Raw genomic sequence first — 15,404 nt, 5'->3', positions numbered from 1 at the left:
AACTCGGGAGCCCTGTGGGAGACGGGGCCAGAGCTCCCAAACAGTGGTCAGAGTACAATATGTGTGTGTTGCACAGGAATAAATTTAACCCCAAACAAGTGTGCTGATAATAAAGTACAGACATTAAATATTCTTTATAACACTGACAACAAGGTGAGCTGGAAATCATATGTATAATTAAAAGTGAATATTTTGGGGTTTTCTCATAATTGCAAATGTTCAGTGACAACGTTACCTTGCGATGTATCTCTTCCCCATGTATCTGAACTGATGGAGGCACACTCTGAGAAGGAGAGGGAAAAACCGTCACCACAAAACTTTAAAGAGCATTTTCAACCTCAACGCGTTTTGCAGGAGTGGCCTTACTCGACTAAAGTGAAGAAATCCATCAGCTCAGCAGATGAGGCCTTGTTCCAGTACGTGAACAGAGCATCTGGACCAGACAGACAGACGTGAGCGGGCTCAGTGTTTTCAGAGCATCACCATGTGACAGAGAGAGAGATGGGATTTTACCTTCAGACATGCTTTTGAGCACATGTAAAAAGCACATGAGGAGGCTCTTGATCTCAGCTTGATCCAGTTTATCACATCTCAACAGTGTGCTTCCCAGGGTGGAGGCAGCCTGGCTCTGAGGAACAAACAGTTTGGTCAGACATAGACAAACATTATCCAATCTGTATGTACAAGATACGCTAAAGAGTCTTTATTGTGACGCAATGTAAAAATTTCATTTTGTGTTTTTGTACTGTTCAAAAGCAAGATGTTTCTTAGACCTGACCTTCACGTATTAACACTATTTATGACCTAATGAGCACACGTTTCCTGAATGTCTGGGATTCAACGTTCAAACCGCATTGATGGAGTCATTCATTCAGCTGCTACACGCTGGAAAATGTGACTTTCAAAAACAAACACTCCCCCCCCTCCCAAATGAGACAGCAAGCTGCGGAAAAACAAGCAGAGCAGTGGAGCAACAGCTCCACCACAGTGTGGAGCTGCGGGGCACTGGGCTTGGTTTCTGCTAAGAAACAAGCGCCATCTTTTGCCAGCAGCTCGTCTAGACTAGGAAACTGGATGTGGATGACTTCATGGAAAGCATGAGGTTATGCCTTTGAGATTTTCTTTTCTTTTTTTTTTTTTTAAAGTGAGATTTGCAGAGTGGGGAAATTTGAGGCTAAAAATAGGGCTTAAAAGGTGGAAATAAACTATGAAGTTTTTTATTTATTTATTTATTTTTAAGATCTTCAGCAGATGTGGTGTTGGGCTGCTATTATGTTGATGTCATTTTGTTCATGACTAAATTTATCACACACCGCAAACAAAACAGTTTCAACAGAAACACAACAGTCCAGAAGAGCCTTTTTCTGGATTCAGTTGTTTTTCAGAATGGAAGAAGAATTTACAAAAGAGAGAAATTTCACAAGCATGCTTAAAACATCTGGAAGAAGAGCAGAAACAAACCCAGCGAGGTCCCAGATCGGCTTTAAATAGCTGGACAATAAACAGCACAGACTGACAGTCTTCAGACCAAGACAAAAAGCAGAGGACACGTGAACTGGATATTTTCCATATCTGACCAGTTTGTTTTTTAACATTGATGGAAAAATTAGAAGGTTGTCTGTTATTTTGACACATGAGAGAGTACTGAAAGCAGAGTATTTCAGTTTTGAATACAGAATCAACTACTCATATCATGACTGAAACTCTTCTTGATAAAAATAATAATGATATAATAGGACATTTCATTATTTTAAAAGCTGATGATAAATGCTTTTAACCATTTAACTAAACTTCATCAGGGTTATTTCAAGAGGCAAGAGACTCTAAAAGTAACAAAAGTACCAACCACCATTTCTTAGCAATACCTGTAAATACAATCTATGGGAAAAGCACATATTTATAGATTAAAAATTAAATGGGAACTATGATTTTTCATGTTTTATCAGGTTTTTAAATGAAAGTATAAATCAGGACCTTTTGTAAGAACGGCAGTATGAAATGCTTCTCCAAGTTAAAAAAAACATAATTATAAGAGAAGTTTAATATGGAAGTATCATGCTCTGTAATCATTTCAACAAATTCTAACATTCTTACAAAGGCAGGAGCCATTTCATTGTATCGCACAACTATGTTGTCAAAGATTGTCATTATCTCATAACAGTTAGTTTTTAAGAAACGGCAAGAAAAGTTATGAAATATGGCCAAAAAAGACTAAGCTTAGAATAAAAATATAACATAAGTGATAATGTTTTTTCAGCCATGTTTGAACTAAGATGACCAAATCGATATTAATAAGGATAATTTATTATCAATTTTTAAACAATGGTGTGAAAATGTTTTAAAATGTGATGTGACTATTCAAAGGAAAGTCTGAAGCTAGTGCTTTGAGTTATAATAAAAAAGTTAACTGTTTTAAGTAATCTTTTCCAAAGTAATTGCAGAAACACCCTGAAATAACATTATATATGATATGCAGGGAACAACACAAGATTATAAAAGCTTGAATTAAACATGGTGCAGTGTTTAACACTGACTGTACTACTTATAAATGTGAGCTTTAAATCAACTTTATGTTTGACACATGAAAAGTTGAACTTATATAAAACCTTATTACGATTATAAAAAGCGAGGCCGTTTAATGCTTTTTCGAGGTTTCTCCTTTTGGAGCTTTGCACTTGTGAAAACTGTTTCATTATCATAAATGACAATGATGGTAATAACATCTTTGGTACTCAGTCAAAATAACAGACGACTAGAGAAAAGAGTGCAACGTGTGCTGGGACCGTCTCACACACGGTCACTCCCAGATCAAACACTCTGAGCAGGGACTGTGTGAAGGAGGCAGGCGGTGTGTACTTCAAGTGGGCTGCTGGAATGGAGGGCGCTCTGTGGGACACTGGGGACTGTGAGCAGGGAGAAGTCCACGGTGGCACGCTTGGTGCGCACAGGGAGCGAGGACTCATCTGAATCCGTAAAGAAGCGAAGGACATTGACCGAATGTCTCCGCCTGAACATCTCAGTCTGCCGCAACGAGGCGTACGGCGAGGGCAGAGAGTTAACAATAGAATAGTGACAAAGAGTGAGTCTCTGTGTGCTGTTAGTCAAGCGTGACACTTCAGGCTTAATCTGGATTTCTGATAAGTGATCCTGCAAAGCCTCCTGACATATACCTTATCCAGAGAGTTGCCCTTGTCATTGCTCCTCTCTGGCAGACTGTTCCCTGAGTCAGTGCTGATCAGGGACCCCCGGGAGTCCGCGTGACGCACCGAGTTAATGTTGGGAGTTGATGTCGCGTGAGGCGAAGCTGCAACAAAAGTGAAAACAATGAAACAATTTGGCATGAGTAGAAAATGTGCTTGAATCTTTAAAAAGCTTTATCACTTTTCTGAAGCTCACCAGTGCCCGATATGACTCCGAAGACGTCTTTGTGCAGGCTGGTGTCCAAAAAGGTGCTGGACCTGGGAGGCGTCATCAGGGCGTTGGTGAGGAGTAAATCATCTCGACCATTCTGAGTGAAAAACAAAGTCAATGTTTATCAACTTAAAGCAACAACACCATCTGCAGGTTCTTATGAAAAGTCATTATGTCATTGTTAGATAAAACCGCCAAGGAGTTTGGTGGAAAGTGTGCTCCCACCCGATTTGTTTTCCATGATATCTCTATACCAAATGTCAGATTTTATTACTGCACACTCTTTAAAGCGAAACTCCACCCAGACCCTAACCAGGGACCTATGAGAATGCGAACCACTACACGACTGTACCGAACAAAAACTCTTTATTTTTTCCTATAAGCTTTCCTACAGGGATGAATGCATTGATGTATTCAGTATATTGAATTCCTCTATATTACAATGGGGATACAAATATGAATGTCAGGCTGAACAATTCTAAAAGATCTCTGATTCTAAACATCCAGTATGTGTGAACGTGAGTGAGTGTGACTGTGTTCGCCCTGTGATGACGTGTCGAAGGTGCAGCCTGTCGTTTTCCCACCCGAAATGGATAAAGCTGGATAGAAGATGGATGTGCTTTGAGTTTTAAAGCTATAAATACTTAAAAGAAACCACTAGGTGGCTCCCTTACATTGTTGGTGTGGTTGATGGTGAAAGGGGTGACCTCCTTCACATTCACCCTGTTGACGTTTTCCTGGAGCAGACCGAACAGGGGCAGGTACAGGGTGGCCAACCTGGCCTGCTGGCTCTGAAAAGCAAATACATCATTCAGCAGAGTATCTCAAGAAAACAGAGAGAACCCAGCAGTCGTGTGACGGCGCCGCTTACCTTGGAGGTGTAGCGGTCATCGAAGGTGTGCTTCATCATGAGGGTCTTCAGCACCTGGATGGCGATCTGTCGGATCTCCCTGAACTCCTGCAGAGCTGCACTGACCTCCCGGAGCAGCAGCCCCACCAGGAAGTGGTTCTTACAGAAGTCATCTGTCAGAGAGTAGTCCAGCTGGAGGTCTGTGAAGAAGGACCAGAGCAAAGAGGGGATTAGGACTGTGTGGTGAGAGAAGCAAGTTAATCACATGAGAGAAGCTGAGTCCATTAAAAGCCTCATATATTCACATAAAGTCTTCATTTAATATCAAATCGCCAAATATGATTTTGAAAAAAAAAATCATCGAAAGGATAGTCAAGGACAAATCATTCTTATTAACTATTACAAACACATGAGGAATAAACAAGCAGATAGAAAGGCTCAGACTTTTATGTTTCTGACAGTTTAAAGCAGAGTAACTCAAGCTGCGGCAATACATCAACACTCAATGAGAAAAGACAAACAGCTGGTGATTGACCAGCAGCAGATGGCATCCAACAGCATTTGAAACATGTAAAGCAATCAAACACATTTTCATCTGCTTTTATCTTTTTAAAAACCTGCACTTCAAACATGCAGGCGTTAAAAAGACTTCAGATTTTTTTTTTTTAGGAACGGCAGAGAATAATGAGCCCCCTCATCACTGGCCATAAACCCCAAAGCACTCCCATACAGAAAGACACCGGCACAAAGAGGGAAATCTGTGCCACGATATAAATGATCTGACAGTCTGGCAGCGGTAGAACACTGAGTACTGTACGTCACCCATTAACAACCATCGGCAGCAGAGTGGAAAGTTCACTGACAGAGATCAGATTGAAGAGAAAATTTCTCTCTCCATGATGAATGATCAAATTTGAAGTCTGCAGTTTTGGGAGAACATACCTACTGGACTATCATATGTTTCCACTGTATCATATGGAGAATTTAAAGCTAATCAAGGAAAAAAAAAAAAAAAAAAAAAGGTACAGTAAAACATCTGTAAAACACCTCACAGAGAAACGTCAATATTTTGTTTATTGCGAAAAATAATGCAATAAATATTAATATGTTATGGAACTCCACAGACATATTTACATTTCTATAACTTTATACTATTTTATTTACATTAGTTTTAATATACGCATACTGGTTGGAATATAACAGAAAAAATGTTTTCCCTCTCACCTTGAAACCTCAGAATCCTCCCCTTTCCAAATGGCATGGGCAGGTTTAAAGGGACGTAGTGCTCGTGGTTGCATACAACACGTAGGAACTCAAACTTGAACTCAAACAGTGTCTGCATTAGCGAGAAAAACAGAAACAAGGGCAACACCTTTAAAAACAATACCCACAGAAGCTCTCATTTCTATTGAGGACGTTTGCATTTTCTCTGTACCTTCGGGTCTCCAGGCATGAAACAGTTGCTATAGTTGTTGATCTGCTTGAACATGAAGCCTCTGTCCATCAAGTTGAAACAGCGCTACAGTGGAAACAAACACTTACTCCGTTATTTTCTTTTATTTCATCCAATTTGGAATAGTCAGTGCGTACTAAAAACATTATTCCCTCAAAGCCACGTGAGACACAGGAAACTGCAGCTATTAACCTTGATGAAGACTGCCAGGCTGTGGTTGGCGTTGCGGGCAGCGTCCAGGTTGTCCTTGTATTTCTGAGTAATGTGAGGCATCATCATGTTGACCAAAGTCTCCACTGTGTGATGGAAGGAAGCCGAGAAGCGCTGATTCCTCGACAGCTGAAGGGAAAAAAAACACAAATGTTGCTATAAATACAACCCAAAAAAACTCACTGAGCCATTTGTTAGCTTCAGAATTAGCTGCAAACTCCTGTTTACTGGATGCAGCATGCCCCATTGACCCTGAAAACCAACACAGTCATTCACACAAGTAAAAACATAGATTAATGTGGCTTCTTCTAATTTGCTTGAAAATCAGTTTTCCCCCTAAGAACTGATAACACCGTGACGTGTGAGCATTTTCCTCTCACAAAGTGATGTGAAGTCAGTACAACTTATTGAGTGAGTCATAACACTACATTTACACCGCTATGTGTGCACATTCATTCGACAGACTGTTTAAAGAAGCAACAACTAACTGTAATAAATCACAAATCTAACTGTAACCAGCATGGAGACATTTGATCGCGCTGCAGGACAGACTCATTATTAGCTGTGGTGAAAGACAGGCTTCTCCGTTACAGAGTCCAGCCAGACTTCCCAGGATCTAGAAGTTTCCAGTCTGGCCTGAACTCCTCATGGTGAACATTTACTGGCTTCCACTGCGGCCTCCACATTGTGCCACTGAAGGTTAAACACAGGGATGTGGTTGCCTACAGGGTTCAAACAAATGCTGCCAATTAAAGTGCACAGCAGTGTGGGAGAGACTGTGGATATGTAATACTCCGACTGTAGTGCTGCGGTTGTGCACAAGACCTGGCATGTAGTGAACTACAGTAAGGAATGTCAGCTGTAATAAAGCAGACGTCTTTGAGTCATGTTGTGACAAACTCACCTTAACTTTACAGCTCTCAATCAAGTACTGAGCCATCGACTTGACTAAGGCTTCAAAGAAGTACCAGGAGTACTGCGGGGCAGACAGGCAGCAGACAGTGAGGAGAAAATTACTGTCAATTACAATAACATGCTTTTTAATCTTTTGAGGAAGTACAGACACGTTACCTTGAGCAGTTTGTTACTTGTGAGGAAGTCAGTGGAAGGTTTTAGGATTGCAGTCATGGCTTTAGCCAGCTCCTCGTGCACCGTCCGGGTGGTGGAGGACGTGTGGGGCTCGGTCCTGAACACAAACTGTGTTGGACACAACAAACAAAATTTTTATTAAAACTAAATATTGTCATGGCAAAGGTACGTGAGGTGTGAAATTTACCTTTACATAAGATCTCAGGTAGTGCTCCAAACCCTCCTCGTGGCACTGGGCTACAATGTGAATCATGACTCTGGAGAAAAAAGGGAGGGATTTATTTATAGTTTCTAGTGTACTCACACAACTTTATACATATTCAATTATGTTGTTTATATTGTGATGCTTCCATAATGCCTTATTAAACAGGTTATTGATGTTCACAATCATATATTACAACTGATAACACAATGGATATATAGCGGTGCCTATAGTAAGTCAAACAACGGCGGGAAGACGCTCACTTTGTGACATTGACTGCAACATCCTCTTGGGTGGCACTTGTTAGCACCCTAAACAGCTGATTGAGGGTGGTGGGCAGGAACTTGATCATCACATGACTCTCCATGGCATGTAGACTCTGAAGGTAAAACATCACACATTGTGAATAGTGCAAAGACAGTGAGGAGAATGGAGCCATTTAAAGGGGTTTTTGTGAAGATCTAAATCCAACAATGCCAGGAGGACACATGTGAATGCGTGGCGGCTGCTGGTGGGTCTGTGCTTGTGTGCAGGAAACTAACAAAAGTATGCCAAGTCATTTGGCAAGGTGCCAATTATCACAGATGACCTGATGTTTGACCTTCTCTGGTTATTGGTCGTGTTTACTGCTGTGTTGACATTAAAACCCAAAAGAAGCTTTGGACCAAATATTTATATTCACCAAGGAAACTGGGAGTACATGCTGGGGGAAATAAACAGCCAATGTGGCAGTATTGCAGAGAAAGTAAATAGCTATGCAAAGTGGAAGCAGCAGCTCTGCAGGTCAATGAAGATAATAACTTAAAATCTAACCAATGCTATTATCGACAAGCTTATCAGAATATGAAAACAATACAGTTCATCACAGCTGGGATGCTGATGGGAGTATTTGAAGCATCTAAAGTCAAGTAACCAATGGGTTCCAGCGTTTTGTTGAAGATGGTTTCCCACTCAAACGCAAGGTGAAACTTAAGGTCATTGGGTTGCACGTCCCCCAATGGGGAACCAACTTCAGGAATAAGCTGGTTTATTATAATTCAAGCAACAAATGTGTGTAAACATTTGTTTACTTGTTTAAAATATATATTTTTGGGAAATATATATCAATATTATTTTAGTAATTCTAAACTCAATTAAAAAAATCTAATATTGAAAAAAAAGTTATGAACCCATTGTAATTTACCTGCCAGGGCCCACCCAAAACGCACTATTAGGGCCCAACTACAGTACCATTAGGGGCTACCAGTGGGAACCACGGGTAGAGTAGTTAGCTCTGTCGTTTCTCTCTGGATTGGAGAAAACGGCATAGAAGATGGATTTATGGATGGAAAGAGACGATGGAACGAGCTCCATACAAAGTGTCCAGAAGAATGCGCTGTTGGCAAGTTACTACGCTGAACTAATTATGTGTGACTGTTGGTGGTTTCATGGTGAATATGAGCCACAGTTAGTTTGTAAGTTGATGCAATAGGGCAAGTGTGAAAACACACAAGACTTCTCTTTGGATGCAGAGAGAAAGTCTCTGATGTCACACTGCTTAGTTTTTTATGCATGCGTGTAGACTGCTGACCCATATTCAAACCACAATCTGTGCACAATCTCTTTAATGTCTATTTCTAACTCGGCTCCTACTTGGAGCCGGTTAATTATCTCCAGAACTGCAGCAAAATTCTGAATTGAGGTCACTTCTGCATTTAGCATTTGAAACGTGAGGTAATTAGTCCACCATGAATGTCTGCAAACTTAAATGTAATTTATCAGGTTGCTGATGCTGAAATCATATCGTTGTACCTTCAGATACTTCACCAGCTCTCCTCCCGAAGCCTGTGGCGCCGAAGCAATGTTCTGACAGTGATGAAAGAAATTGTGTAAATGTTGATCCTGGAACATAAAAACAAAGCAGGAGATATACGGTTATGCCAGGAAGTTGTGTTTTTGATGAAACACCGTTGCTGATGGATCACTGACCTGAGTGTAGACTGTGGACACAAGGTGTGTGGACACCTTAAATAAGGGCTTTCCTCCATCCACCCATTTGACCTCGGGACCCGCATGCTGTCACACAAGAAATAGCAAAACGCTTTATCTGAAGATCACTTTTTTTTTTTGTATCGTCAATCGTTATCTTTGGATATGCAAATGCGTTTACCATCTCTCAGAGATCATAAATAAGATCTGACTACAATCTGACTAAACTCTAAGCATGCACTTTGGTGTCATAACTTTCATATTTGAGCTTGCTGACACCACATCTGTTATCTCTAAAAAAGGCCTTAACAAACATGACTTCAACGGTCCTGCAAGATGACTGCAGTCTGAGGAAATGAAGCCGCAAAGTCATCGTTGAATAATTTTGAGGACTTTGCTCTACCTTGCTGGCACCTTCCTGGCAGCCGAGATATCCAGCAGGCAGGTTGGCAGCAACAGGGATTTGACTCTCGTTCATGATCACCCGGCCGTCCTTCAGCAGGGGGAGCCAGGCGTAGCCCACTGAGAGCAGAGACACAGAACATTTAATAACACAGAGAGACATCACATGCAAGAAAGCTTCAGCTACTCATTAGAATGTGATACCGTGTCAAAAGTGGAAACATATTTGTCAATTTGCATATCGTAAATTAATTGCAAATATGAAAATGAGCAACATACTCATGACATTTCACTTGTATGTATTGTTTTGTAAATCAGTGACGTGGGTTACTACCGGCATGTCACTTGATAAATGACCTTCAGTTGTGTTGTTGGTCTAAATCTCTGTAGTAATGATGCTACTTGGCAGTGAATATTATCCCCATTGGAAAGCCTGTTTACTCCCATGTTAAAAGGTACATTTGTTAGGGAGATGTTTTTGAAAACAAAGTTCCCAAATCTCCTTTGTCAATGCCAAGCGTTTTGTTTCGTTTTATGCAGTTGAGTCTTGTTAGAGTCTGAAGCCTCAGCAGCCTCACTCCTGGGAGCCTCACCTTGCGTCTCCACCAGGTCTCTCTTTTTGGTGCTGGCTTTGCTGTTGCTGTCACAGCTCACGTGGTAGAAGGTGAAGAGCAGATGGTGTTTCTCATGGAGCTGGGTTGGCAACTCGATCTTAAACTTTGACACAAGCAATCGTCGTCTCATTACTGTGCATACATACTGTATGACGAACATTTACATGGATATAAAACCTCTCCAAAGAGCGGGCTTTCTTACTTCCTCGTAGAATTCAGGGTTGTGCTGGTGATGTAATACTGAGGTAAAGGCATTTTTGGTAAACAATGTTCCTCCAGGCCGGCGATGGATGCACTGAGGAATGGTAACAGCAGCTCATTAGTTTTTTTTGGACACGACCAACATCTGAGGAATTTGTGAACTATTGCAGCACACTTCAAAGTTTACCTTAAGTGAAACAGCCTCCTCCTCGTCCGAGTCCTTGAACTCAATGCAGACAGCTATGTTTCTAGCCTGAGGGCAAACGCAGTGAGGAAAAACCGACCCACTTAGTAACACCACGAGATAAAATTGTCATAACTTCTGACCACAAGAAAAACACGTCTGCTGATTAAAGTCAACAGAGAATCTGTCCACAATTCCATGGTGCATAAAAGTGAAGCTTCCCTTTTAGATCAGCCCACAAAGCAATAAGAATCCCCGCTCCCATGTCGGTGACCTCACAAAATCCCCCTGCAAAACAGATGGTGTTGATACCTTTGCGAATGATTTTTGGCCGTCGTATTTCAAGTGCTTCGGGTAGACATAGAGGTGATTGTTGTAGATGGTGAAAGGCTGAGAACATTTGGCAATACACGGCACAAATTCCTCCACTTCAAAGAAGATGTTGGTCCTCTCGCTGACATCAAACTGCTTCACAGGAATGTAGGATGAGGTAACGCAATCTAAATACAGGAGCAGAGGAGAGGGAGACCAAATAAATAGCCCGCAGACAGACGAACCAGTCTGGTCTGAGCTGAAACGTCTTTCATATCTTATGTTGGCTTGGTGGACTGAATTGCGAGGGCTTACTCGTCAAGTCGGGGGCGACATTGTCAATAGTAACATCGAGGTTTCCGAGGATTACAGGCAGCTTGGCCATCTTCTCCGGCCTGAGGAAAGGAAAACCAGTTAAGTCTTTGGTGAAGGCTGAGAGAGACTGGCAGCCTTAAAATGCACAGAAACAAACCGTATAGGATGACTTTCACAGATGTGCTGCAAACTTCTTAATTTTTAAAAAACAGACCAATTTTTTTCTTCCCCCCACTAATTTCTTCTCCAGCTCATCTGGGAGACAAGTCAGACTCTCTATAAGAAAGAATGCTCTCAGTGACACATGACATACTTTCTGAAGTCAGCGAGCAGTTTGAGCATATCGTCGTTGGACAGCTTGTTGCTGTCCTGTCTGTACAGAGGTGAGAATCGAGCACTTTTGTCCAGTGTCCCTGAAGCATCTTTGAACAAGGTCCTGCAAGAAAGACAAAAGAAAACTCAAGTCACATAAAGTGCCTCTCTGGATGCGCCTGCAATGGTGCTGGTATAAACTTTACAGGACAAAGAATGTTCATTAACACTTCAGCATTTGAATAAATGAATGAATCACAATTTCATGTATTTAAAATGTTTTTCCCAGTTGTGACAGTGACAGAAAATATCCACATTGGCAAAGTGAAATCAATATTTCACCAAATAAATTCATTAGAAATGATCGTCATCCACATTGATTTTATGATTTCCCAATAATTTTCAAGCTGAAATGGATCATATTGATGGAGTAATTTGCCTTTAGAGATATTGACAGTTATTTTTGTGTGGTGAGCTTGTGTGCTGTATGCACAAAAATAAAGAGAATAATGGATGATTATTGTGTTCAAAGGTTTCTTACTATAAGGTCAAAATGTACAAGGGAAGACATTTTTAATATAGCTGTTTTTACTGGGTAACTAACTTTTAAATCAGGGCAATTTGCAATCATCAGTATATTTTATTTATATCAACTGTTGGAACGATTTTAAATTTCTATTCTCAGTGTACTTTTTCTGTTTAGATAAAGGTTAAATACAAATACTGGTCTAAAAGTGAGTGCGCTTAAAACTTTTTAATGAATATTAATGTATCTTTTGAAAGAGAGTGATGATGACACACCTTGCTGCCCAGGCAAAAGGCATCCTGTACTGGCCGAGTCGGCTGCAGGCCAGCTTGGCATTTTTCAGGACCTTCTGTGCCACCTAGTGGAAAAGATAGCGATTCAAGCCACAGTGCAAATGACAAACTGATTACTCACACTGTAACAGTACTTCACATGCGGCGACTAATCATATACAAACACACAGATGCATTAAATACTCCCCCAAGGGTGCACAACCACAATCATGCGGCCGAAGACGATGTTTATACTATCTGATATCTTGTGAGGAGATTGGACGGGTTAGTACCTTAGTGGAGTCGGAGCTCTTCATATACGGCTCGGCACAGTGGTTGATTCCTCCCTGGAGCACCTTATCTATGCGTGCCACCAGGAAGATATCCGGGTGAGGGCATGTTACCGAGAACACTCCCTGTCGATACAAAATCACAAGGTTGAAAAATCACTTTGAACAGGCACAAGTAGATTTCAAGCTGATTTGTGGAGTCATTTAGCGGAGGAAAGTTTTCCTGAGGCGTTCTTTCATTACTCATTCACCTGTCTGGGATACTGCATGGCTGCCTCCGGCACCCCATGGATTAACCGTTGACCTTCCGGACGGGCATCCCCTCCTCCGTTCATGTACTGACTGGTGTTGCTGGGCACCATGCCCCTGACAGAGGGGTGGTTCAGGTCAACGTGGAAGTCAGAGGAGATTTTTCTGCCATTCTGGATGTCGAACAGCGACAGGGTGACATAGAACGGCTCCACCTGAGAGAGCAGAAGGACAAGCATTAGACGGACAAGTGATACCTTCATTATTGAGACGAGATGGCTTGTTGTTCACTGTAGCTGATTCTATCATTCAATTCTGTCCTTCATCTATGACATCCACACAATGCATTTCAAAATAATTAAGTTTAAAATTTGACTTATTGACATATTAATCAATGTTTTTTGTAAGTGAATTACATTGTTAATATTTATTTTCAATTTTTGGAGGAGTGAGATTGTTGAACACATCTTTGAGGCGCTATGGTTTGTGCAGACAGTGCACAGCAAGTCTTTAATTGAGAGCTTCTGGAGGGAGGGACAGCAGGACATTAGACTTCATTACGCGGCCTGTCCACCATTCCTGAGCCTGGAGCCTGGTTGTTATGCTAACAGAGACTTTCCGCAGCTCAAATAACAAGAAGTCCATCCGGCGAGGAAACAAACCATCTCATCCGCTTTCAGTCTGGCAGATAATGACGTTTCTTTTATTCTTGGTATAATGTGGGTAGAAAATGATCAGTCTTACGTTTGTTGTCGGTCCTTCCTCGTTCTCGGCCACACAGCTTTGCAGATTAAACGAAAGATCGTTGCAGTTTACTAGAACGCGCTTCCCAAACTTCTCCTCAAACTGCTTCACGTCCGGCTCGATTCCCGAGAAATCGAGTTTCTAAGAAAGAGCAAATGGAAAAAAAATTGTGTTTCATTTGTTCACTGTTTGGTTAGATCTTATTACCACCGGGGAATAAATGAACCTCACTGTGATTTGTGTTTAAATTACCTGCGTGTCTGGATCCAGGGTGAACAGCTTCAATCTCGTCTCGTTCCTCATCCTGGACTCGATATCTCTTGTGCTCTGAGGAGAAGAGAAGTATTTCCTCAACTGAACCGCAAACTGCCAGAAACATCAGCAGCACCACTTGTGGGACGCGGTTGGTTTTATCGTTAGGACATTTTCTGTCGTTCGCACCGATCTGGAGGTTAAGTGGAGAGAGTCCGGCGGTGCCAGCAGACACTTTAATGAAGCACGCTGTAACGTGTCGAGCTGTTTTTAAATGGCTTCTCTCCACATGGCTCATTACAACATTGTACCAGTCAGTTCTATGGCAACAGGAAAATCTTTTCCCCTAAAAATATTGGATACACTTTTAAAATGTGAATAATACAGATGTGTTCATCCTCAAAGTGTCCGATTTTTCCATGACTGCATACAATCAATTTGAATTTTGGATAACCCCTCTAATAGCGCTCTGAAATGAAAATCCATGCTAATTATTACCCTAAAAAGACAAAAGAGATCTGGATATGAAGTCACACCAGAGCTCCAAAAACCACTCAGAAATTAGGTGTGTAACCTCTAACTCTTACACCTAAATTCAAGCCACATGTTTGTGGCAAGAGAGGGCTTTTTTTTCTCACCCGCTAAACAAGGAGTAGAGGTTTAACTCCATGTAATGACTTGTGCTGAATGAATGAGCATCCAGCTGAGAAAGTATTAAGACCCACCTGAAAGCTGTCCATACTGCCAGAGGAGCTGTCTGACTTTCCAAGATCATCATCTATTAGAAAATACAAAAACAGGGTTGATTTCGATATGAGAATATGAGAAAGCTCACCTGGTGCTGTAAAACCTCCTTAATCGCATACTGACATGCAGTAGTAAACAGTAATTAAAACTTGCGGGAATGGATCAGGATTGAAAGCTGAATACTTGACGCTTTAGCAGCATGTTGTCAGAAAGTTTCCAGATCTTCTCATTGCTTTCTTTTCCCCTCACATGCAAAGGATGATTAATATACGCTGAAAAAGTTAGGCAGATTAGCAGAGCTTTTAATGCAAAGGCAATCAGCCCGGCTCTTCCACAGCTAAGCCTACTATGAGACAGGAGGTGAGTATTAAAAGCCTGGGTGGTCTCGTATCATAACTCCACAGACTCGGGAGAGCAGAAGTGAGGCAGGACTCAGAGTGTTGGTGTGAATTACAACATATAATCTGAAATCATCATCTAACCCAGAGCGAATACACTAATAATGATAATAAGTCTATTCACTGGTTCGTAAGAACTGCTCCTTCTTGGAACTTAGCTCATTACTGTAGTTTTCATACTGACTGCATTATTGCAAACTGAACTTTAATTTCTGGATATTTCATCTAAGTAAATAACAATTTTAATATATTTCTTTTGTTTGTTTGTAAAGAGGAGACAGATTATATTGTCCCTTTGTGATGCTTTAATTTTTATGGTTATTTTATATTCGATGGGTCTAAAAATTATGGAAAATAAAATACCTTTTTTTTATTTAAAATATTCAGATCAAACTAGAAAATG

The 15,404-nt window shown here is 41.1% G+C and overlaps 1 protein-coding gene across 8 annotated transcripts in view; it reads right to left on the bottom strand.

The window, feature by feature from the left end:
• The window catches only part of LOC308118805 (dedicator of cytokinesis protein 9), a gene marked incomplete at its 5' end in the record, with an annotated part of 76,970 nt that overhangs the window by 10,013 nt on the left and 51,553 nt on the right, over positions 1 to 15,404 (bottom strand). For all 8 annotated transcript variants that reach the window (XM_080478392.1, XM_080478397.1, XM_080478393.1 and 5 more), the window contains 29 exons: positions 236 to 283; positions 367 to 433; positions 514 to 628; positions 3,171 to 3,304; positions 3,397 to 3,508; positions 4,086 to 4,202; positions 4,283 to 4,461; positions 5,486 to 5,597; positions 5,697 to 5,780; positions 5,907 to 6,053; positions 6,829 to 6,900; positions 6,996 to 7,121; positions 7,201 to 7,270; positions 7,479 to 7,594; positions 9,007 to 9,096; positions 9,184 to 9,270; positions 9,587 to 9,705; positions 10,179 to 10,302; positions 10,402 to 10,494; positions 10,588 to 10,653; positions 10,897 to 11,084; positions 11,212 to 11,291; positions 11,525 to 11,647; positions 12,325 to 12,407; positions 12,615 to 12,737; positions 12,863 to 13,075; positions 13,605 to 13,745; positions 13,857 to 13,931; positions 14,582 to 14,634. In XM_080478392.1, coding sequence (XP_080334518.1) covers positions 236 to 283; positions 367 to 433; positions 514 to 628; positions 3,171 to 3,304; positions 3,397 to 3,508; positions 4,086 to 4,202; positions 4,283 to 4,461; positions 5,486 to 5,597; positions 5,697 to 5,780; positions 5,907 to 6,053; positions 6,829 to 6,900; positions 6,996 to 7,121; positions 7,201 to 7,270; positions 7,479 to 7,594; positions 9,007 to 9,096; positions 9,184 to 9,270; positions 9,587 to 9,705; positions 10,179 to 10,302; positions 10,402 to 10,494; positions 10,588 to 10,653; positions 10,897 to 11,084; positions 11,212 to 11,291; positions 11,525 to 11,647; positions 12,325 to 12,407; positions 12,615 to 12,737; positions 12,863 to 13,075; positions 13,605 to 13,745; positions 13,857 to 13,931; positions 14,582 to 14,634 — 3,157 coding nt within the window. The remainder of the gene's footprint in view (positions 1 to 235; positions 284 to 366; positions 434 to 513; positions 629 to 3,170; positions 3,305 to 3,396; positions 3,509 to 4,085; positions 4,203 to 4,282; positions 4,462 to 5,485; positions 5,598 to 5,696; positions 5,781 to 5,906; positions 6,054 to 6,828; positions 6,901 to 6,995; positions 7,122 to 7,200; positions 7,271 to 7,478; positions 7,595 to 9,006; positions 9,097 to 9,183; positions 9,271 to 9,586; positions 9,706 to 10,178; positions 10,303 to 10,401; positions 10,495 to 10,587; positions 10,654 to 10,896; positions 11,085 to 11,211; positions 11,292 to 11,524; positions 11,648 to 12,324; positions 12,408 to 12,614; positions 12,738 to 12,862; positions 13,076 to 13,604; positions 13,746 to 13,856; positions 13,932 to 14,581; positions 14,635 to 15,404) is intronic.

Source organism: Lipophrys pholis (assembly GCF_963383615.2).
Source record: "Lipophrys pholis genome assembly, chromosome: 13".
Classification (NCBI taxonomy): Eukaryota; Metazoa; Chordata; class Actinopteri; order Blenniiformes; family Blenniidae; genus Lipophrys; species Lipophrys pholis.
Note: the sequence above shows the minus strand (reverse complement) of the source record. Positions and strands in the feature narration are given on the sequence as shown.